The sequence below is a fragment of the Lacerta agilis genome, chromosome 17 (assembly GCF_009819535.1).
Source record: "Lacerta agilis isolate rLacAgi1 chromosome 17, rLacAgi1.pri, whole genome shotgun sequence".
Taxonomy (NCBI): Eukaryota; Metazoa; Chordata; class Lepidosauria; order Squamata; family Lacertidae; genus Lacerta; species Lacerta agilis.
Genome location: NC_046328.1, coordinates 21900526 through 21922866, shown reverse-complemented (window position 1 = coordinate 21922866; position 22341 = coordinate 21900526). Strand labels below are relative to the sequence as shown.

Genomic DNA, 22341 nt, shown 5'->3' with positions numbered 1-22341 from the left:
TTCTTACCTTAATGCAATAATAATAAATAACGTATAGGAGCCAATGCAAAGTATAATTAGTAAAAACAACAAGAATAAGTTCTTACTTTTTTGCATTGACTCAGGGGCGTACCCAGGATCAAAACTGGGGGGGGGGGCAAGCCATGGTCCTTCAGGTTGTGACATTTCAGCACGGAAAGGCGAATGAAACCAAAATTTTAGGGAAATTATATATAATTATAGCAGTGCTTTATTACAGTAGTTATTACAATTATTTGCTTGGTTTTTTAAAAAATTTATTCTAGTTACATGTCTTATACCAGGGGTGGCCAACTCCCAAGAAATTGTGATCTACTTTCAGCAGTGATCTACCCCCGTTTTTTGGGGTTCAGCTCAAAGTTGTTTTGGGGGGGTGTGGTGGGTGGGAGAGAGGGCTTCCCCCTCTAAGATAGCTTGGCAAGCGAACTAAGAAAGAAAGAAAAAGGGGGGTGGGAATGGAAAAGTGGGGTGGAAAAATATAAATTGGGGGTGTGGTGGGTGGGAGAGAGGGCTTCCCCCTCTAAGATAGGTTGGCAAGCGAATTAATAAAGAAAGAAAAAGGGGGGTGGGAATGGAAAAGTGGGGTGGAAAAATATAAATTGGGGGTGTGGTGGGTGGGAGAGAGGGCTTCCCCCTCTAAGATAGGTTGGCAAGCGAACTAAGAAAGAAAGAAAAAGGGGGGTGGGAATGGAAAAGTGGGGTGGAAAAATATAAATTGGGGGTGGGGTGGGTGGGAGAGAGGGCTTCCCCCTCTAAGATAGGTTGGCAAGCGAATTAATAAAGAAAGAAAAAGGGGGGTGGGAATGGAAAAGTGGGGTGGAAAAATATAAATTGGGGGTGGGATGGGGTGGGGAGAATATCTATTAAAAATATATAGTAGTTTAAAAAATAAAAATAAAGGGGGGAAATCTTTTTCTTCTTTTTCCTTTTTTTGAAAACAAAAACAAAAGGGGAAGAGAAAAGAAAAAGGGGGGATAGAGGGAGAAAAGGGTAATAATAAAAATTCAAATAGAGTGGCTGCAGCAGCTGTGGGGGGTGTTTGTTTATTTTTCGTTTGTTTGTTTGTTTTAAAAATGGGATTTCTCCCCTTGGATTAAAAAAGGAGGGGAGGGAAAAAAAGAGAGGGGGGGTGGGAGAGCAAGGCAAAAAGCCAAAAAGCAAAAAACAGTTTTTTGGGGGGGGGAATCGCGCCAGGCTCTGCAGCGCGCCGGCCTCGGGGCTCCGGGCCCCCGAGCCGCCCTTGGGGCCATCGTTGAGCATGTACACCGCCCGCAGCGAGCGCTGGCGAAGCACCGGTTGGCGGAGGTTTCAGAAGCAGCCCGGACGTTTTCGCCGCCGCCGCCCGGCCTTCCTGTTGCACAGCGGCGCAGGAAGGCTCCGAGTCCCGGCCGGGCCCCCGGGCGCCCCCCGGATCCCGCTGCCAAAGCGGCGCCGGACGGCGAGGCGGAGCAGCAAAGCCAGGCGGAGGCGGCAGCAGCACCATCCGGCGACCGACGCCGGGAAGGTCCCCCGCCCGCCCGCCTCTCCGGGGAGCGGGGAAGGCACAACGGAGCCAAGCCCCACAAGGACACCCCAGCTGCCCGCCGGGCCCGACACTCCAAGGAGGGAAGCGGGCAGGCGCGGCGGGTCAGGAGGATGGCACGGCGGGCGCAGCCCAGGCGGGCCAGGAGCGCAGCGCAGTGCCCCCACCACTCCGCACCACCTCCGCGCCCCAGGCAGCCGCCCCGGAGCCGAAGGAGGAGCGCCTGTTGCGCGCTCACAGTGGCGGGCCACGGCGGGGACGGCCCCGCTCCGCTCCGCCAACTGCGCTGCCGCCGTCGCACCAGGCCCTGCCCCTGCGCCTCCCCCCGGCTGCCCCCTCCCTCCCTCTCTCTCTGCCCCCTGCAAACCGCCCCTCCATCGTGGGCAGGGCTGGCGCGTCTTCCCTCCGGCCGAGGAGTTCTCAGGCGCAGTGCCCCCACCACTCCGCGCCACCTCCGCGCCCCAGGCAGCCGCCCCGGAGCCGAAGGAGGAGCGCCTGTTGCGCGCTCACAGTGGCGGGCCACGGCGGGGACGGCCCCGCTCCGCTCCGCCAACTGCGCTGCCGCCGTCGCACCAGGCCCTGCCCCCCGCGCCTCCCCCCGGCTGCCCCCTCCCTCCCTCTCTCTCTCCCCCCAGCAAACTGCCCCTCCATCGCTGGCAGGGCTGGCGCGTCTTCCCTCCGGCCGAGGAGTTCTCAGGCGCAGTGCCCCCACCACTCCGCGCCACCTCCGCGCCCCAGGCAGCTGTCCCGGAGCCGCGGCAGGGCCGCGAAAGAGCCGCATGCGGCTCCAGAGCCGCAGGTTCCCTACCCCCGCACTAACAGAATTCAGGAGCCTCCCCCCCCGTCAACCACTATGTTATGTTGGGGCAGCTGTGGGGAACCTTGGGCTCTCCAGCTGTTGCCAAACTACAACTGGCCGTTGGTGGGTTGTGGCCCCAGCAACACCTTAAGCACCAAAGGTTTCCCACATCTGCCTTAGGGGCAGTTTGTCAAGGGCTGCATGCCAGGGGCGAACAGGGCCTGAGCCTAAAATGGGTAGGATAGACTTTTCTTCTCTGCGACCCCGTCACCCGTCCCCCTTTTGCCACCTGAATGGAAAGAAGCCATCTCCCACTTCTCCCCGCAAAAAAAACTTTCTAGACCTGCCAGGAAAGGCTTGAAATGTGCCAGGCGGGAGGAGACGAGAAATAAAGAAGAGAGGAAACAGATTATTGGCAGGCTTTGAATTTTGCTTCGATGCCTAGAACTTAATTTTAACTGCAGAATATCGCTCAGCCTGGGCATAATGTTGCAGGGTTCTATGAATAAAATAAGAGACACCAGCTTTGCTTCTGTGGATAAGAGACACCTCCACCGCCTCTTCCGTTCTTTTGGTCCAACGCTTACCTTGTCTGAAGCCAGGATCTTAAAGGAAGCCACGACTTGCTCAGCAGTGTCTGTCTCAGCTGTTTCACGAGTCATGAAGTCAATGAAGGCTTGGAAGGTCACCACACCTGTGTTGTTTGGATCCACCAGGGTCATGATGCGTGCAAACTCCACCTCGCCCTGTCAGGAGGAAAGAGCAACAGGGATGCGGGTCAAACAGGGAGGGATGCTGACCAGTTCTCCCACCCAGAGTCACTCTTGGATCACGGAATGGGGCTGGAAACTGCCTCAGGGCAGACCCTACCCAATTCCACTCAGTTTTTTTTTTAGTCAAAAACCATACCACAAAATCCAGAGTCGTTTGAAAATTGAAAGGTACCTGGCTGCCAACTCGTGTATTAGTCCAGGATGTGTGGATCAGGTTCAGTCACCATTTTCAAGCAAACCAGGCCTGATCCACACATCCTGGACTAATACACGAGATGACAACCAGGTACCTTTCATTTTTCAAACGACTCAGGATTTTGCGGTATGGTTTTTGACTAAAAAAAAGTACCGGAATGTATAAAAATGCACGTTTTAGGATAAAATGCATGCAATAACACTGCCTTGCAAAGCAGGGCACGTGGGACAACTGGCCCACCAGATGTTGCTAAACTACAACTCCCATCAGCCCCAGCAAGCATGGCCAGTGGGGTGGAGTGAGATGTGGTTCAGCAAGACTAGCAATATCTAGAGGGCCAAAGGTTCCCCAAACCTGTTATAAAAAAAAGAGAGTGGGAAAGCAAAGCAAATTATTTTTTTTTAAAAAAAAATGATGTGGAAATAGGGTGGACTGGACAGAACCAAAACAGAGTGGGAATTAGATTGATCCTTCCATCCCTTTTGCTATCTTATAGATCAGTGCTAGTCCAGTACCCAGACGGGATCAACAGACCAAAGATCCCCTTTCAGTTTCACAGTTCCACATCCACAAGGGAAGAGAAACTTCTCTAACACACACAAGTCCTTCTGCACCCCACATGACTCTTTCCTGCAGTCTTTCCTCTCTCAGGCTGGCCCTGGGATCCCCAACATGGCAGCAGTGAGCACCATAGTGCCCTCAGACACCCCATTTGGTATCCACCACAGCCCCTCCCCATTTTTTATTTTAAAACTTGAGAGGTTCCGATTATTATTATTTTTTGGTTGGAGAGCTGCCTGTTTTGTTGTTGTTTTAATGGGAGCTGCTTTTTTCAGTTTACAGGCAACTCCCATTTTAGGTGCAACCAATCTGTGCGCAATTGCGCACATGTGCACAGCGCTGATCCCAGAATGACTTGGAAATATCATCACTGAAACGTCACCAGAAAGGTGGAACGGGCAGGGGCAGAATGAGGTGTTTGCCGGCTTTTTCAATGGATTTCATGCAATTTCACACAAGAGTGCAATGAGCAAGAATGCAACCCCCACATATATGGGGTGGGGTGGGGTTTTGCCTGTACAGCATTTGGTTTTAGGGGTGCGGTGTGGGGTGTGTTTTGCCTCAGGGTGGGGGGCATTTTGCACATCACCAGTTTTTTCTTCTGTGAAATGGGCATTTTCCACTGACCACAACAGTTTCTCGGATTTCCAAAGGGGTCCACAGGCCCAAGACTTGGGACCCCCTGGCTAGGTAGTGGAAATGGCAGGGGACCACCAGAACAGACCAGGAGCAGTAGGGCAGAGATGAAAGGCAGGAGCCCATCAGCCCATCAAGCTGCTAATTTCATACTTCAGAGAAGAAGATCCTTGTGATATTAAACTACACGGAATTTGCCCTCCAACAGGTGTTGTGGGTGAGAGGAAAGCTATCCTTCTGGGGCAACTTCCTACCAAGTCATATCCCATGGAGATCAAGCAGGCCCGGAAGTCGTCAGGGTCCATCATTCCGTTTCTCTTCTGCAAAGAGGGGGAAAGAAGCCGTTGATTTCGAATGAGACACCACCAGCCCCAAATTCCACATTCCTGAAGGGAAACGCTCCATAAACTTGTGCCTCTGGGCGCCCCTCACAGGAACACAGGAAGTGGCCTTACACCGAGACAGACCATCGGGTCCACCTCACCCGCTATTGTCTACACCAGGGGTAGTCAGCCTACCACCCACTAATGCATCTTTCTTGATGGTAAAATTTCCTTACTGCTTACCAGTGCTTGATGGAAGGAGGATTCAGCTTGTGCCATAGAACCCCCTACTGCCCACCTAGAATCCTGAAACGCCCACTAGTGAGCGGTAGGGACCAGGTTGACAACCCCTTATCTACACTGACTGGTAGCCATTTACCCAGGTTTTGGGCAGGAGACTCTCCCAGCACTAGCTGGAGATTGAACCCGGGACCTTTTGCAAACAAGTCGGATGCTCTACATGTGAGCTATAGCCCTTCCACACTTGTGAACAAGCCTCACGCTCAGTCAAGTCCTCCTTTCTTGTGGCTCGTTTGGAGCTGGCCTCAAAGAGGGGTCTGAACAGTTGCTGAGAGACAGAGAGAGACCAGAGCCATGTGTAGCCATTAGGTGGCTTGGGAGTCCCAACTGCCTCACAGATGGCCTACATGCCTCTTGCGACTCCTTCAAAGTTTTTCCGCTGGCCAGGCTGGGATTAGCCAGCCACACCCTCTTTGTTGCTGGTGTCAAGAGCAGACATGGGCTGACAATGGTGGCAAGCAAGCCTCGAGCTAGGCCAAGGTGAGGCATCTCTAGCTAGGCCAAGGTGAGGAAAATCTAGTCAAGCCAAGGTGAGGAAAATCTAGCCAAGCCAAGGTGAGGCATCTCTAGCTAGGCCAAGGTGAGGAAAATCTAGTCAGGCCAAGGGGAGGCAAATCTAGCCAAGCCTAGGTGAGGCATCTCTAGCTAGGCCAAAGTGAGGAAAATCTGGCTATGCCAAGACAAGCCATCTCTAGCTAGGGCAAGGCAAGGCAAGGAACCTCAAGGCCTCTCTACCTGGCCCTCGGGACTCTCCCTGAGGCATGGCTCTTCCCTTTCTTCACTGCCCCTGCTGCATGCCCCCCTCAAGTGCCCTGACATATGATCACACTTCTTGCATGCCTGTGTGGGCTTTTGCCCAGCTGGAGTGTGACCTCTTGTGCAAAAGTTTCACCCATTGCCTCTCCCACTTTTTTTGCCTCTCATCCTACCCGCCACTGGGTTGCCCATGAGGGAATGTGGCCTTGGGGCTGAAAAGGGGTCCCTCACCCCTGGTTTAGGACAAGAGACCAGACTGCTAACTCCATCCTTTGATCAGCTCTAGATTGGCCTCCATGGCTGAAACAACAGCTCGGGAGAAGTGTGCAACCGAGAAGCAGCAGTGAGTGTGCGAGTGGTCAAGGCTGGGTTTGCAAGAGGCCATCTTACCCGGTCGAAATGGTTGAAGGAGGCCCGGAACTCGTTCATCTGTTCCTGGCTGATTCCCTTGGCATCGCGGGTCAGAATCTGGTTCTCGACTTCGTTGATAGTGCGGGCAATGGTGGTCAGCAGCTGTTCCCAGCCCACCCGGATGTGCTGCATGCAGTCAAAGACAGTGGGGTTTGCAGAATTAGATCCAGCAGCACTGGGGAAGGAGGTGGGGGGAGGGCAATCACATGCACCCAATCCTTCACCTACTTGCTGGAGATCCATTCTACGGGTGGGTGGGTTTCAGCCAGGAATTATTCCCCCCTTTTAATATTTCACTTACTGAAAATCAAAATAGTATCTACAAATAAGCAAAAATGCTATCAATAAATTCAGCCTGGTACAATCCCACACTTTTGCCTTTTAAGAGCTAAAAGAAGGATAAAACAATTAAAGGAAAGGAAACAACCCTAACAAATAAGACTACCAACACGCTAGGTACCAGTAAGTTCCAGTTCGAATTTCAAATAATCACGGAATAAATATCTGCCTCAATTTCTCATTTTCCTCATGGTATTCCTTGTTAATTACTACTACTACATGTATTATTTATATGCTGCCCATTTGACTGGGTTGCCCCAGCCACTCTGAGCAGTTTTCGACAAATATAAAACCACAGCAAATAATAATAATACTCATATAATTCTGTAGTCTTGCATGCTTCAAAATGCTTAAATTTATGTGCATGAAGGGGAGCTGCTAGTTAGAAGACTAAGCAACATAGTCTTACGTTTTCTGGTTTCCGCAAACATATGAAATTTATATTTTTTTACACCCATGTATCGTGGACTTTGATTTTTATGTATCTTAACAGCCCACCCAGGAATTATTTCCAAAAATGCCCCCACTCCTGCAACGCACACGCAGACTCCCACCTCCATGGTGTAGCTGGTGTGCTTGTTGTCAAAGATGAGGGCCTCTTGGATGAGTTGGTGGTCACCCTCCAGCTTGTCAATGTTGGCCTTGTAGTTGATGATGTTCTGCTCATGCTGCTTCAGGTGGTTCATCTGGTCCTCAAGAGACCCGCTGATGTCCACAGAGATGTGGCCGATCTCCTGCCAGGGGAGGGCAGAAGGAAAGTCTCCTGTTAGCTTAAGATCCTAACACCTAGCTCTGATCTCATGGGGCACCCTTCCTCTATAGCAGCACTGGGAGAACTTGTAGCCCTCCGGGTGTGGCTGGGTGCCAATTCTTAGTGGCCTTAGAGCAGTGTTTTTCAACCTTTTTTGGGCAAAGGCACACTTGTTTCATGAAAAAAATCACGAGGCACACCACCATTAGAAAATGTTTAAAAAATTAACTCTGTGCCTATATTGACTATATATAAAGTAATTTTCCCACGGCACACCAGGCAACATCTCGCGGCACACTAGTGTGCCGTGGAACAGTGGTTGAAAAACACTGCCTTAGAGAACATAGCCAGTACTGTAGTCAGGGTGGTGGAAGTTGCTGTACAAAAGCACCGGGGAGTGGGGATGGGGCGGGGAGCACAGGTTTACTATCTCTGCCCTACAAGTGATGGTTTATCACCGGCAAAGGCAGATTCACTATACATTAGCTTTACAGAGCTGCCGCATTTGGTCAGGACTTGTTGGCTAACAGGAGGATCCATAGGCTGTTGCCTAGAGCAGTGTATCCCAAATTTGGGTCTCCAGCTGTTTTTGGACTACAACTCCCATCATCCCTAGCTAGCAGGACCAGTGGTCAGGGATGATGGGATTTGTAGTTCAAAAACAGCTGGAGATCCAAGTTTGGGAAACACTGGCCTAGAGGGCCATTTCACCAAGACTCTTTTCAAAGCCATTTGTTGGATCCATCCTATGGGTGGCGTCCAGAGGGTTGTAAGGTGGAAGGGTAAAGAAATAGCAGTAAGATAAGCAGTAAGATAAGCAGTCCAAGCATCCTGGAGTCTCAAGCCTGCTCTAATGCTCCAATGCCCACCCTGCTTCTAACCCACTAGACAACCCCCTCACCAGACAGAGCCAGTAATCTCTCCCAGAGGATGTAAGTAGAAAGGATCACAGGTAAGGAGCTGCCATATATGGAGTCAAGTATTTGGTGCATCGTACACTCACCAGCAGCAGTTCTCAAGGATTTTGGGCCAGAGTGTCGCCCAGTCCTATCAAGAGATGCCATTGGGGACTGAACTTGGAACCACCTTCTTCTAGCAAAGCAATACCACTCAGCTGAGGTCCTTGATGGCATTTTGCCCTGGTGGACAGGTCAGGAGAGGACCTTACCTCCATCTTTGTCTGGATCCAGGGACCAATAATGTTAGCCTGGGCAGCAAACTGGCGTCGGAGGCGTTCATTGGCTTGCTGTCTTGCCAGCTCTTCTTGCAGGGTTTGATCACGGTGTGGGACCAGCTGCTTCACCTGGAGGAGCAAGATAAAAGAGACTCTGCATGTAAAAATTGGGGTTTAGAGATCCTACTGGAGGGAGATGGGAGTTGGTGTGGTGTTGGGTGTAGCCCTGGGAGGACCGGAGGGACTCTGCCCTCTCACTTAGAGCCTTTCCTGCCTAGGATGAAAGCAGGACTTCCAAACCACATGCATCAAGGCAGCTGGAGAACCCCAAGGTCTTTTACACCTCCAGATGTTCCTCTTCTTGGCAGTTGGTTTAGGGTAGGGGACCTGAAAGCCCTCCAGATGTGGTTGCACTACAGTTCCCTTCATCATTGGCCATGCTGACTATGGTTGATAGGAGTTGGAGTCCAATGACAGCTAGAGGGCCAGACAGGTTCCCCACATCTGGTTTAGATGCTCATTTAATTAATCAGCTACTCCTGGAAAGAGGAGCTCTTGACTTATTGTCACTTATTGCATCAGGGATGAAGGACCACAGCATTCTTTAGCTTCTGCATCAGCCAAGGCCCCAGAAATCTGGAAAAAAATTCCCTCCTGAAACTAGACAGGCAGCTACAATTCTGAAATTTCATCACTTGCTGAAAACATGGATTGCTTGCTAAGCTTTGTTGGAGAATTAATTTTCTGCACTGTTGGGCACTTGTTCTTCATTTTATTATGCTTTAATGTTTTTAACATCTCTATTTAATGAGTTGGCATTTTGTAAATCATCTTATAAACAAACAGGGGATGGGTCTGTGCCTTGGCAGCGGACTTTCCATTCCTCCCTAGAAAACAACCTGGAGCTGGCAGAGGGGAGGGTGTCTGCTCAGGTCCTCCATAAGAACACCAGACAAGACTTGCAAACTAAAGAGGGCCCATATAGTCCAGCATCCCAGATGCCCCCATGGGAAGCAGGCAAGCAGGATGTCAGGGCATCTGAAGGGAAGTTTTTAGTGTTTGATGATTGTGTTTTTACTATTTTTTGTTGGGAGCCGCCCAGAGTGGCTGGAGCAACCCAGTCAGATGGACAGCATACAGATGAATGAATGAATGGTCCTCTCCTGCCACCACTCCCCAGCAACTGGTCTTCAGAGTTGCGTTACTTTTGATCCTGGAGCAAGTATATAGCTTTCGTGCCCCATAGCCACACACCCCATCTGGACGTCTCCTGTGTCTTTTGAGAGGGGGAGCACAAGCAAGGGAGCAAAGACAGTAACCCCAGGAGGCTGGGAGGAGCACAGCACCTTGTGGGTGACACGAACCAGCAAAGGTCTTTGCCCAAGACCCTCACACAGCTCCTGCAGATACACCACAGTGCCGGTTTCTTAAAAGGATGCTCTCACCCTGTCCCACTTGTTGGCGATGTCGAGATGCGAGAGGTTGGTGTAAGGGTTCAAGCCCGACAGCTTGATGCCGTAGGTCTGCGCAATCTTCTGGATCTCGTTCTGGATGCCCAGGATGGCCATGCGCTCCTTGTCAGCCTCAGGCAGGGTGGCTTTGAACTGCTCGTGGGCTGTAATCAGGCTCTGATCGAGAAGGAAAGGGTTAAAGTTAGCTGCTGTCCAGGTGAGTAGGGCAGGCAGAGGGAAATGAGCTCTCTCCACTCTAGTATCTAGTATCTAGGCAGTAGATACTTCCTTTTGCTTTGCCTAAGTCTATTGCTCTTCGTAAGAACTTGAGGCGAGCCTCCTGGATCAGGCCCACAGCCCACCTAGTCCAGCATTCTGTTGCCCCAGCCGCCAACCAGGTGCCTCCAGGAAACTTGCGATCTGGACACACACTCTGCTCGACTGTGATTCCCAACAACAGGTATTCAGTGGTGGTAGAACACAGCCATCCATCAATAACTTTCTCCTCCATTAATTTGTCTAATCCTCTTTTAAAACCATCCATGTTGGATAGCTCTCACACTCATGATTCATACTGTTATAAACATGTATCATGTTCCTCCATCCTAGCTAAGAAGCCTTTCTTTTTTTACCAACATGAAGTTGGTTCCAACACCCCTCGTTGACCTGTACCGTACCTACTCCAGTTCTAATTTCAGGCCCAATGTCATCGCTTGGAGTTCTCGAGAAGCATTAGGCACTGCTGATGCGCCTCACCTGGATCTCTTCGATGCTGTGCACAATGAACATGTCCTGGAGGTCCTCAATGGCCCCATCCATCCAGTTGTTGAAGGGGGCAGCTCTCTTGGCAAACTCCAGGTACAGCTGGTCAATGGTCTCCAGCAGCTTCTCCACACGCTGGGTGGTGAGGAGAGGAAAGAAGGTGAGGATCAGAGAATAAAGCCGCCTCCCTCATACCGAAGAAGGGACCAAATCCTGCCAGCGCCCCTTTCCTCACCTCCAGGGCATCTCTCCTCTTCTGAGTGAGTGTCCCCAGGGTGTCCCACTGGTCACAGATGGCCTGGCAGCGGGAGTTCACAGAGGCTGCGTCGTGGTAGTCCAGCTCACTGTAGTGATGGGCCACAAGGATTAGGGGTGCATCGCTGAGGCTATGGGCTTCCCCACCCACAGGAGAGCATCAGAACGGACACCTTCCCTTTCCCATCACCCATCCGCAAGACTTGAAGAAGAGGCTGACTTCACCCCAACCAGGGGACCGTGACAAACGGGAAATCAGCCACGCAAAGGCCATGCAACAGGAAAGCTATGTGACCGCCGTAAGCGTAGAACCCATCATTGCTCACACCAAGGTTATCTTTCAATGGAGCACAATAGCAAAATTTAAAAAGGTCAAGAAGGCATACACATTTGTGGGGCTGGCAGGACAGACATTCTGCAACCTGAGAATCTCAGCAGTCCTTTAAAAGAAGGATGAAGGACCTGTGACAGCCCTCCAAAGATTCCCTTTTTAAATTCTTTCAGCTCTTCCCAAAAATCTCAAATAAAGTTTGGTCTGAGAAGTCAGAAAGAGGAGCCCCCTGTTGAAATCAAAGCTCCACAAAAGTCAACCTTTCTTAACAGATCGTGAGAATCACAGGATTTTTTGTTGATGGCCTTTCAAATACTAGTTGCTGGCAGGGGTGTCGTCTGTGGTGGGCTGGGGGGCTGAGCTCCCCCCCTCCAATTTTCAAGGATGGGGCTGGGCTCCCACAATATTCCGTGGTCTGCGGTGGGCTCCGCCGGGCCTTCCCACAGCTACGACAAGCCCTGCCAGGTCTCCCTGCGGCTGCAACGGGTCTCCTCCCACTGTGTGACATCACACACGCTTGCTAGGGTCCCCCAAAGTTGGCTGGAGCCCAGCGCATTTGGTTGTTGGGTATAACCAGGACTTTTTTCCAGCTGGAATTGTCCAGAACTCAGTTCTGGTACCTCTAAGGTGGACACCATTGCCATTATAAGAGAACAAGGGAGGTGTTCATGTTGAGTTCCGGCGCCTCTTTTTCTAGAAAAATAGCCCTGGGTATAACAAGTGGAGAGAGTTTCTGCTGTGCTCATGCAGGCTTCCTCAAAGAGGCATCTGGTTGGCCACTGTGAGAACCGGATGCTGGGACATATGGGCTTTTCTTTGGTGAGTCAAAATTTGGAGTTTCCCTCCCCTTTCCCTTCCACCCCAATGAAATCAGACATCCCTGGGATTCTGACAGACATGCAGTAGATGTATTGCTGCCCCAGAACCACACGAGAACTGAGCCATGAAACTCCAGCCTTCAGGAAGTGAGAGGTTAGGGGGGTGGCGGCCAAGGGTTGAAGTGGGAGCAGCTGGGACCCCTCGACCAGCACCCAACTTCCATCTCAAGGGGGAAAGGGTGATGTTCTCTCTCCTTGGCACCCACTTGAGCTCCTGCGCGATGGCTGCGATCTGCTCCACACGGTCCTGGTGGGCGGCCAAGTCACTTTCAAAGGCCTCATGCTTGCGCATCAGGGCTCGGATCTCATACAGAGATGCTGATTCGTAGTCCTTCTGTGAGAGCATCTCCTCCTTCCCTGCAGCGGGAGGAAGCAGAGCTGGGGTGAGAGGCTGGGCTGTGAGCAGAGCAGCAAATAGTGGAATATGAAGAGCAGGATGGACATGGGAGGAGGGGGGGATATCCGCCTTTGGATCTGCCCTGTGACCTCTCCTCTTAGGCCCCAACCCTTCCCCACAGACCCACTGCCCCCCAAAAAAGAGTGAGAGAGAACCTTCCACTAACTTTTGGGAAGAGGTAAATGAATCCTACCACTACTTGTTAAGTAAAGGTAAAGGTAAAGGGACCCCTGACCATTAGGTCCAGTCATGTCCGACTCTGGGGTTGCGGCGCTCATCTCGTGTTACTGGCCGAGGGAGCCGGCGTACAGCTTCTGGCTCATGTGGCCAGCATGACAAGCCACTTCTGGCGAACCAGAGCAGCGCACGGAAATGCCGTTTACCTTCCCGCCGGAGCGGTACCTATTTATCTACTTTTGCACATTACCATGTGCTTAAATTTGATTGGTTGGTAACCGAATTCTAGAGAGTTCTCTAGTAGTTCTCATATGATTGGCTAACACTGATCACATGGAAGGTATCTAGTGAAGGAGAGACTCAATTTTACATGAAGCGAGATGACTGTGTTTTAGAATCCACTGTGAACACTGCTAAGTTGAACAGAGTGTTGGAGCACTTCTTCTCTGCTTGAAAGAAAGGGAGCAAAGTTGCATGAGAAGAAGGCAAAAATTGAAATAGGAGCTGTAAAGGATGGTCTAACTGAAAACATTATGTTTTGATTTATCTAAAATTTTCTGCAAGTGAAGCTTTAGAATGTTAAAGTCTGGGCATTAGTTTAATTTCCAAAGAAGGGTGTCAGTAATTTATATGATTTCAGCTGCATTTTCGCTACCCTTACTTCAACACTACTGTCCTGAAAATCTACCCATAATTAGGCTTAAAAAACAGGTGAAAGAGAATGTAAGGTGGGGGGTGGGGATAATGGATGGTGGATTGGGAGGCAGGAAGAAAATGTGCGGCCCACGGCTAGCTGTGGCCCCGCCTACTTTTGGCCCCACCCACCCCTGGCATGTGATTCCAAAAAGTTTTCCCCTAAGGGAACGGAATAGAGGGAGGGGCTCAATTGTGGGCAGGTTACCTCTGGTCCAGGTCTCGTGCAGGGTGGCTTTCTGCTTAAATTTCTCAGCCAGGTGGTCCAGGCGCTCCAGGCGCCTGATCTCGGTCAGCAGCCATTCCTCATAGCCTTTCTCAACCTGCTCCAGCCCCTTCCAGGCGTTTGCAATATCCTGCAGGCAAGCACAGGGCAGCTTCAGCCTAGCTCAGTCGGTAGAGAATGAGGCTCCTTAATCTCAGGGTCGTGGGTTCGAGCCCCGCATTGCAGGAGGTTGGACTGGATGAACCCTCACAGTCCCTTCCAACTCTACATTTATTCGAATCTCTCCTCAAAGTGACAGGACCTGCAGCTGTGCCCACCAGGAGCTGGTGCCCAGCCAGAAACCTGGGAAAGAGAACCTTCCTGGCACTTGGGCTCATTAGCCTACAGCCACATCTCTGCCCACTCTTGACACCCCTTGGCTCAATGGACGGCATTGTAAACACCTGGTTGGGGACCAGGAGGGTGTGCACTCACCCAAATTTTTAGCCTCTGTTAAACAGAAACGTTTCAAAACCTTACAATACCTGTTTGTGCAGAGCAGGGTAGAGAACTGGATCTGGGCCATCGGGCCTGATTCTTAACTTCCCCTTCCCTCATGAGCCAAGTTTTTGCCTGCTTTGTTGGGAATCAATGGAATGACCCCCCACCTCAAACTACTTTCCACTCCCTTGGACACAGTTTACTGTCTCCATTGGGACCCCAAAGCTTAATTAAGACCCAATTGACTAGCTATCACTTGGAACAGCCTCCCAAGGGAAGACTGGCCATGTCACTGCTGCTTTTGCTTTTTTAGACTGCCAAGCAAGGATGGTTTTATTTCAGCCATCTTCTGTGCAGCTTTGTTTGTCATCCCCCCACCTGCTCTATGCCCACCTGCCGCCCTGTGACTTACAGAGACCATCTTCCCCTCGGAGGGCATGAAGGCTGGGCGGTTGCTGAGGCGCAGCTTCGTCTGCAAAGTGTTGAAGTTGATCTCCAGCTGGCATTTCTCCTGCACGCGGGGGGGCTTGTGCACGCGCCGGTAGTCCCGGAAGTCCTCCAGCTTGCGCTGCATGGCGCTCATGCTCTTCTCTGGCACGCGGTTCTCCAGCCACGGGATGGTGCGCCGGATCCATTCCAGGAGCTGAGCGGGTAGAAACAGAAGGTGGCCTTAGTTGGCTGTTTGGGGCTGCAGAATCGAAACATGCTGTCCCGTATGCCGCCAACCTCTTGAGACCCAGAAGCCCACCTTTAGCCCCAAACAACCATTGTGGGGGCCCACGCCTTAATCTTTTACCGTATCTTTGGTCTGCTGCCATGACCCAACTTGGATGCAATAGCAGTGCAAGTGTGGATCTGTGATTCCCCTCCCACCGACCCACGAAAATTTCAAGGGAAGGAAGCAAACAAGCATCAAATGCTGGGACAGATTGGGCCCTGTGAACTGAACCCAGGAATTCTGCTTCTGAGTTCAGTGCCCTGTTTCCTGGTAGGAAGGAATTGGCCTGGAGAGGTGAAAGGGGCATTGCTTTTGGGGACTTCCGTGCGGGTAGATTCAAGATACCTCACTGGCCAGCTTCTCGTACTCCTGCATCAGCTTTTCATTCTCTTGATTGACAGCAAGCACCTTGCAGATCCTGTTGGCCGCCGTCTCAGCCTGGAAGAGAAATGCACTTGCTGGTTAGAAATGGGAATAGTAAAGAGCTGTGGGCAGGGAGGAAGCATAAAGAGATAATGTAGATTAGACCGGGAGTTGGTGGGCATCAGGTGAAAGACATGCCAGGGCACTCAGAGCTTTAAAAACTTCCCACAGTGCAAAAATTTGCCTCCTGCATTATTATAGAAATATGGAATCGTAAAACAAAACAAGATAGAGAGTTATACCAGCGACTGACTGATTGAGAGAGGAGGATGGTCAATATCAGGATCGGAAAACTTGGAAGTAATAAAGAAGAAAGCAGAAAATAAATGATGGACATTAGCTCTTGAAATCCAGAACATGGGACGTCCCATTGAAATTATTTAATTTGGACTCTATAATTGGCTGTATTGTCTTTTGTTTTTGAATGTGGTAAAATTTGGCTTGATTTGTTATTAATATGAATGTTTTTTTTTAATTGGAAAATGAATAAAAATTATTTACAGAAGAAAAAAAGAAAAAGAAAACAAACTTCCCATGATGCAGCCTCAAATTCCAGAACAAAGTATGCACATTTATCAAATCTACTTGCCTAGGGCTCAGCATCCGTGTTTCACTCTGGCAGCACAATGGGATTAGTGGGGAAGTAGCTTTAATGCAGAGGTTTTAGAACTGTGTGTCGCGACATATTAGTGTGTCGGCTGCAGTGTGTAGGTGTGTTGTGTGAACACTCCCCATACTCCTCCTGGGGCTGGACAGGGGTTAGTTTAACCTCCAGTTTGCTAGTAAAACTGAATTACTATGTCACAAAACGGTGCATGTCTAAAAAGTGTATCACCAACTTGAAAAGTTTGGAAAGCTCTGCTTTAAAGGATTTTTTGGTTGGGGCGGGGGGGTGGGTGGGTGGGTGGGTTTGATGTTTGCAGAAAGTTGCAAAAAAAACCAACCCAAAACAAAACCCAGACAGAAATTGAGGGACATTTATGTAGAATAAACTAAGTTTTACTTAGAATAGACGCACTGAAATTAATAACCATGACCCTGTCAGGCCCATTGCTTCCCATTGGTCTACTTTTAATAAAACTTAGTTGAATACCATCCATGTATTTGGATGTATCAAGTTTGTATAGGGCCCTGTGTCCTACAACCCTGCCAAACACTTGCAAGTGAAATAAACTTCATGCTTCCTCAACCAGCAACCACCCATTTCCTCCTGCTTCCCCTTCTTCCACAGCTAATTCCCCCTACGGCAAATTTCAGAGTGAAACCCCTCGAAGCACAAACCTTTCCTCTTGGACTCTGTAAAGTGCTGTACACCTTGATGGCACTACAGTCTGTAGCCACCAACACTAGGACACAATTGTTAAAGGGAAGATGAGCCCTGACTCAAAATTATCTGCTGTTTTCAAACTATTTTTGATTGTGGCTTTTGCTATAGTCTTATTTTAAAAGGCACAATCTGTTGTGCATGTATATAAATACATCATGGCTAGAACACAGGAAGATGCCTTATACCAGGGGTCCCCAAACTAAGGCCCGGGGGCTGGATGCAGCCCAATCGCCTTCACAATCCGGCCCGCGGGCAGTCTGGGAATCAGCGTGTTTTTACATGAGTAGAATGTGTGCTTTTATTTAAAATGCAACTCTGGGTTATTTGTGGGGCATAGGAATTCGTTCATATTTTTTTCTTCAAAATATAGTCCGGCCCCCCACAAGGTCTGAGGGACAGTGGACCGGCCCCCTGCTGAAAAAGTTTGCTGACCCCTGCCTTATACCGTGTTCACCTAGCTCAGTATTACCTACAATGACTGGCAGCAGCTCTCCAGGGTTCCAGGCAGGAGACTCTCCCAGCCACACATGGAGATGCCGGGGATTGAACTCGGGACCTTCTGCATGCCAAGCAGATGCTCTTTCATAGAGCCCTAACCTTTCCCCAAGCTGACTTGATAATCAAATATTTTGTCTCATGTTTGTGGTCTGTAGATCAAACTGCTACCACCACCATTAAATCCATCAATACCATCACCTTTGGCTCCAGAAGGCAAGCCTGGAACCAATGGGTAGAAATGCCAGCGAAGTAGATTTCAAGCAAACTTCAATATAAATTTCCTAAGAGTAATAGCTGTCCAACCACTAACGCAGGCTGCCTTGAGAGAGGGTGAGCTCTCCTTTGCTGGAGGCAGTTATGCTGTGTCTGGATGGTGGCCTGTAGGACGCTTTAGCTGCATCCTGCACTGAGCAGTGGGTTGTCATAGAAGACCCCCAATTCAGTGATTCTAAAAGAAAGAAGAAAGAACTGGACTAGCATAGTTCACTGCTGCAGATATGTAGACCCAGGGGGAAACGCTGCTACCGCTTCTTTTTGCTTACCTGCTCTGCACCTGCAAAGGCGTGGTAGAAGCAGGAGACGTAGGTCATGATGGCTTTCTCGTCCGGTTTGGGGGTGTTGACAATATCTGTGGGAAGAAGATAAAAGCTGAAGGAGGAGAGCAGAAAGGTGCTCAATAGAGAGGGCCACTCGCTAATGCTGCCGAATTATATTGATGGTGCAAATGGAGATACATTGCCAAGAGAATTGGTCTCAAATACGACCCTGGCAATTCAAAATGGTAATTGCAATTCAATGGAAAACAGCCCAAAATCTTACACTGAACGCTAGGTACCAATGGCTCTGGAATACAGCTACAATGGAGAAAATTCTCTCATAATTTGATATTACTTTTTTTCCAAAAAATTATTAATTTTAACAAAACACAACAAACAATAAAAACAATAAAAACATTACAACAAAATACAAAACAAAAAAATGATTAATAAAAAACACTTATTTAAATCTATCTAACCTTCTTTTATAACATTGTAAATTGACTTCCTCACGCCCTCTCCGTCTGCTTTCCTTGTAAATCATCTTTAGTAATTTCTTTACCTTTTTATATTCTCATATTAATACACAAATCATCTTCTCTTTAATAGTCTTAACATTACTTCATCTACATCTTATCTAACTTCCCTATCTGCTGCCTATCTATTTCTTCCTGCTTGTTTTAAATACTAATCTTAGCATAATTCTTTAAATATACTTTAAATTTAATCCAATCTTTCCATAATTTGATATTTCGACAAGGGCTAGAGAGCTCAGTTGGCAGAGCTGAGACTCTTAAGCTCAGGGTTGTAGGTTCGAGCCTCAAGCTGGGCAAAAGATTCCTGCATTGCAGAGGGTTGGACTAGATGACTCTCGTGGTCCCTTCCAGCTCTACAATTCTATGATTCTATGCTCACTTTCAGACGCTTTTTATATGATTTGGCATTTCTTTACTACGTATACAACAGCAGGAACCTGAAAAATCTGGGACAATACTTGACAATCAAATTGCACTAATATAAAATAACACTTTACAAGAATACAACTTTAATTCTCACTTCTTTCTATAACAACTTGGGCTTGGTTACTTAACCCATGTGTAACAGCACTTATTCTATGTGCTTATTTTATGGTCTTGTTTCTCATCTTTTAATTTTCATCTGCTGCTATAACTTCTCTCTCTGCTTTATATATATTATAAAATAAAAAATATTTACCATTTAAAAAAATAAATAGAGCAGGCACTTCAAAAGAAGGCTACCTGGCATGTGGCTTGCAAGCAGGTCCAGCAGAAACCAGAGAGGGGTTTGGCACAGCAGATGGGTCTGGAGAAGGTAAGTCTTAATTTGCTCCTGGGCCCTTTGGGAGGCTGATTTGCCTCCCTTACAAAAGACAGGTGCTTATCCCACTCCAAACCCATTTCATCACCCTTCATCCCTAAACCTCTCTCTTTCTATTGGCTAGAGCATGGTGCTGATAACACCAAGGCTGCAGGTTTGATTCCCATATGGGACATATTCCCGCATATTCCTGCATTGCAAGGGGTTGGACTAGAGCAAGGTTTCCCAAACTTGGGTCTCCAGCTGCTTTTGGACTACAATTCCCATCACCCCTGACCACTGGTCCTACTAGCTAGGGATGATGGGAGTTGTAGTCCAAAAACAGCTGGAGACCCAGGTTTTGGAAACCGCGGACTAGAGGATCCTCAGGGTCCCTTCCAACTCTCTCACTCAAACACAAAAGCACACACAGTGCCTGGCTCCTCACCTTCTGCATCCAACATCTTAGGGATATCCAGATACTTCTCAGCCACCTCAAAGGCTGTGTTGAGATTCCCAATGGGATCATCCTGTGGACAGACAGACACAGTTGCTCGGAGTGAGTCGCTATACCATGGCAGGGAGTAGCTGGCAGGGTTACAGGTGAGGATGAGTCGGAAGGTGGACAGCTCCTGATACACTACTTATTGCTGCTCATGCTGAACTTACTATGGCTATAACAAGCTGCTTTGTGCTGCCAAGACGTTATCTATCAAGACCAGCCTCCATCTCCTCTGACAGACGGCAGCTCTCCAGGGTCTTGAGAAGAGTCTCCCCCATTCCTTTCTACTTCATCTTTTAAACTGGTGGCACCAGGAACTGAACCTACAACCTTCTGCATGCAAAGCAGACTCTCAGCCACTGAGCTACACCCCTACACCATAATGGCGGACAGTGACGAAGCAGTGGATCTTTGGGCCCAGATACACAGGGGTCGGATTGCCGGCAATGAGAGCCACGAGGAGAGTCCTATTTGCTCTAGCTGGGTGATTGGCGGGGCAGGGGGGCGGGTGGTGGAAATCACAGGTTGACTCAAAGGATAAAGATGCCAGCAGACACCGCAGAGATTGCAAGCGGAGAGCCCGAAAGGAATGGGCGCAGCCAGGAAGATGCAAGAGGAAGACAGCACCTTTCTGAGCTTGGCGTAGTCAATGAGGTCAGGACGGTGCCTGTGGATCAGGGCGCAGAGTGCCAGGCCATCCTTCCAGCTGGTGGGCAGCACATGGGCATGGAGAGAGAAGAGGGAAAGAGTGAATGAGTGAGTCCTGGCTGGGTCTCTTCAGCTGGGTCTGGGTGGCCTCCAACATCCTTTGTCAAAGAAATGGCGGCTGCCCCATCCAGGGATGGAAAAGCACAGGGTGCAAATGAAGAGGAACAGAAGCAGACATTGCAGAAGAAGCAAATCTAGTTCATAGAGGGGAGGGGAACCTGAGGCTCAGGGAACAGATGTGGCCCTCCAGGCCTCTCTATGTGGCCCTGGGAACTCTCCCCGAGCACGCCCCTCAACAGGCCTGCTTTGTGCCTTCCTTGGATGCTTTTGCCTGGCTGAAATGTGTCCCTACATATCTTTAGGCACCAGGCAAAAACTTTCCTCTTCTCCCAGGCCTTTGGTTAATTAAACAATCAACAGTCTTTTTTAAGCTGTAGGAAGAGGGCATTGTTTTTCTTTGTCACTATATTATGCATTTTTGTGTTTTTATATTGTAAACCGCCCTCATATGAAGGGCAGCATAAAATTTAATTAATTTAATCATCATCATCATCATCATCCAATGCTCCAGCCACATTTGCCTCTTGCTCTGCCCAACATGGGCGTGTGGCCCTCAGAAGGTTGCCCTGAAATGAATGTGGCCCTTGGGCTTAGCAAGGGGGTCCCCTGGCCAGAACTGGCTTCCTTCTTCCTGCAGGAACATTGGCCCTGTTGCCCTCTGGGCAGAGGAGGCTGATTGCAGGAAATTAGCCTAGGAGCTAAGTCCCTTTTGGCACCCAGCTCCGGTGTTGTTCACCATGCCAGGGGGCTGTGCTCCATCAGTTTCAAGCCAACAGCCAGGCAAACAAATGCTGAATCCAGCTGGTAGGTGTGGTATTTATTTATGTTTAAATGTCCCTATTGCAGAGCTGGGGTTCTGCAAAAGCTCTTTTGCCTTAAAGCAGGCAGAACTGGGAACTGGGGGAGGCTCCTCACACTGAACGGAACCAGGGACAAAACCTTGAGTGCCCCCCCTCCAATCCCACCCCGTTTTCCTTTAGGGAATTCTGCCCTCGACAGACAGAAAATGTATTTATTGATTTTGTTGCATTTTTATCCCGCCTTTTTCACCCGAGGAGCTCAGGGTAGTGTAGATGGTCCGCCTCCTCATTTAATCCCCGCAACACCTCCCTCCCATTAACCTATCAGGCAAGTGCCATAGAATCATAGAATTGTAGAGCTGGAAGGAACCCTGAGGGCCATCTAGTCCAACCCCCTGGAATACAAGAATCTGTTTGCCCAATGTGGGACTTGAATCCTCAGCCATGAGATCAAGAGTCCCATGGCTCTACTGCCTTAGCTCTGTTTTTAAAATATTGGGGTTTGCTTATATACAGAATTTGTTTTTCATTTGAACTATTTTCATTTGAACTTTTTCTTGTTCTACCATTGTAACTATTGCATTTGTTTCATAGTTATGCGTTTTATTGCTGTAAGCCCCCCTGGGAAGGGTGGGCAAGAAATCCAATTCAACAAATTAACAAAAATCGTTTGTCATCATTTTATTTGTCAAATAAAAGCATCTGCCATTGATGCTTTGGCTGAGATTCCTGCATCGCAGGGGGTTGGACTAGATGACCCTTGGTGTACCTTCCAACTCTACAATCCTATGATTCAATCCTTATTCCTCCTCCTCCTCTTCTTGTATCCTGGCTGCATAGAAATCTTCTCGCTCCAAACCCTCTTTCGCTGCGCACATCCTGTGCACTTGTAAGCACATGTGTGTGACCCCCCCTTCCTCCCCCTGCCTCATACCTGATGTGGAAGTTTTGCACATTCACATTCCGGTAGGGAGCAGTCTTCCTCTGGCACCACAACAGCAGCCCCTCCTTGGCTGAGGTTTCTGGAAAGAAAGGAAGGAAGGAAGCCTCAGGCAATGGACCCTCTGTGCTGGCTAAGATCCAGGAGTCACTCTGTGGCCCAGCAGCAGGGCCGTCTTAAGCATATCCGGCGCCGTGGTGCAAAGCTCCCTCTGGCGCACCCCCCCCTTTCCCAGAGTTGTCGACCTTTTTTTTTAGAGAGGATGGCGCTGCCGGGGCGTGCTGCTTCGGCGTGGCATGGCAG

At 49.4% G+C, this 22341-nt stretch overlaps 1 protein-coding gene across 1 annotated transcript in view; it reads right to left on the bottom strand.

Annotated features, from left to right (window-relative positions):
- The window catches only part of ACTN3 (actinin alpha 3), a 46834-nt gene that overhangs the window by 1475 nt on the left and 23018 nt on the right, over positions 1-22341 (bottom strand). The window contains exons 5-20 of the mRNA XM_033174475.1: positions 22033-22120; positions 20158-20236; positions 19477-19558; positions 17718-17803; positions 15273-15365; positions 14622-14852; positions 13712-13859; positions 12443-12593; positions 11008-11116; positions 10767-10907; positions 10005-10187; positions 8554-8688; positions 7189-7368; positions 6275-6421; positions 4760-4825; positions 2927-3085 (exon numbers count right to left, since the gene is read on the bottom strand). Of these exons, the coding sequence (XP_033030366.1) occupies positions 2927-3085; positions 4760-4825; positions 6275-6421; positions 7189-7368; positions 8554-8688; positions 10005-10187; positions 10767-10907; positions 11008-11116; positions 12443-12593; positions 13712-13859; positions 14622-14852; positions 15273-15365; positions 17718-17803; positions 19477-19558; positions 20158-20236; positions 22033-22120 (2078 nt within the window). The remainder of the gene's footprint in view (positions 1-2926; positions 3086-4759; positions 4826-6274; positions 6422-7188; positions 7369-8553; positions 8689-10004; positions 10188-10766; positions 10908-11007; positions 11117-12442; positions 12594-13711; positions 13860-14621; positions 14853-15272; positions 15366-17717; positions 17804-19476; positions 19559-20157; positions 20237-22032; positions 22121-22341) is intronic.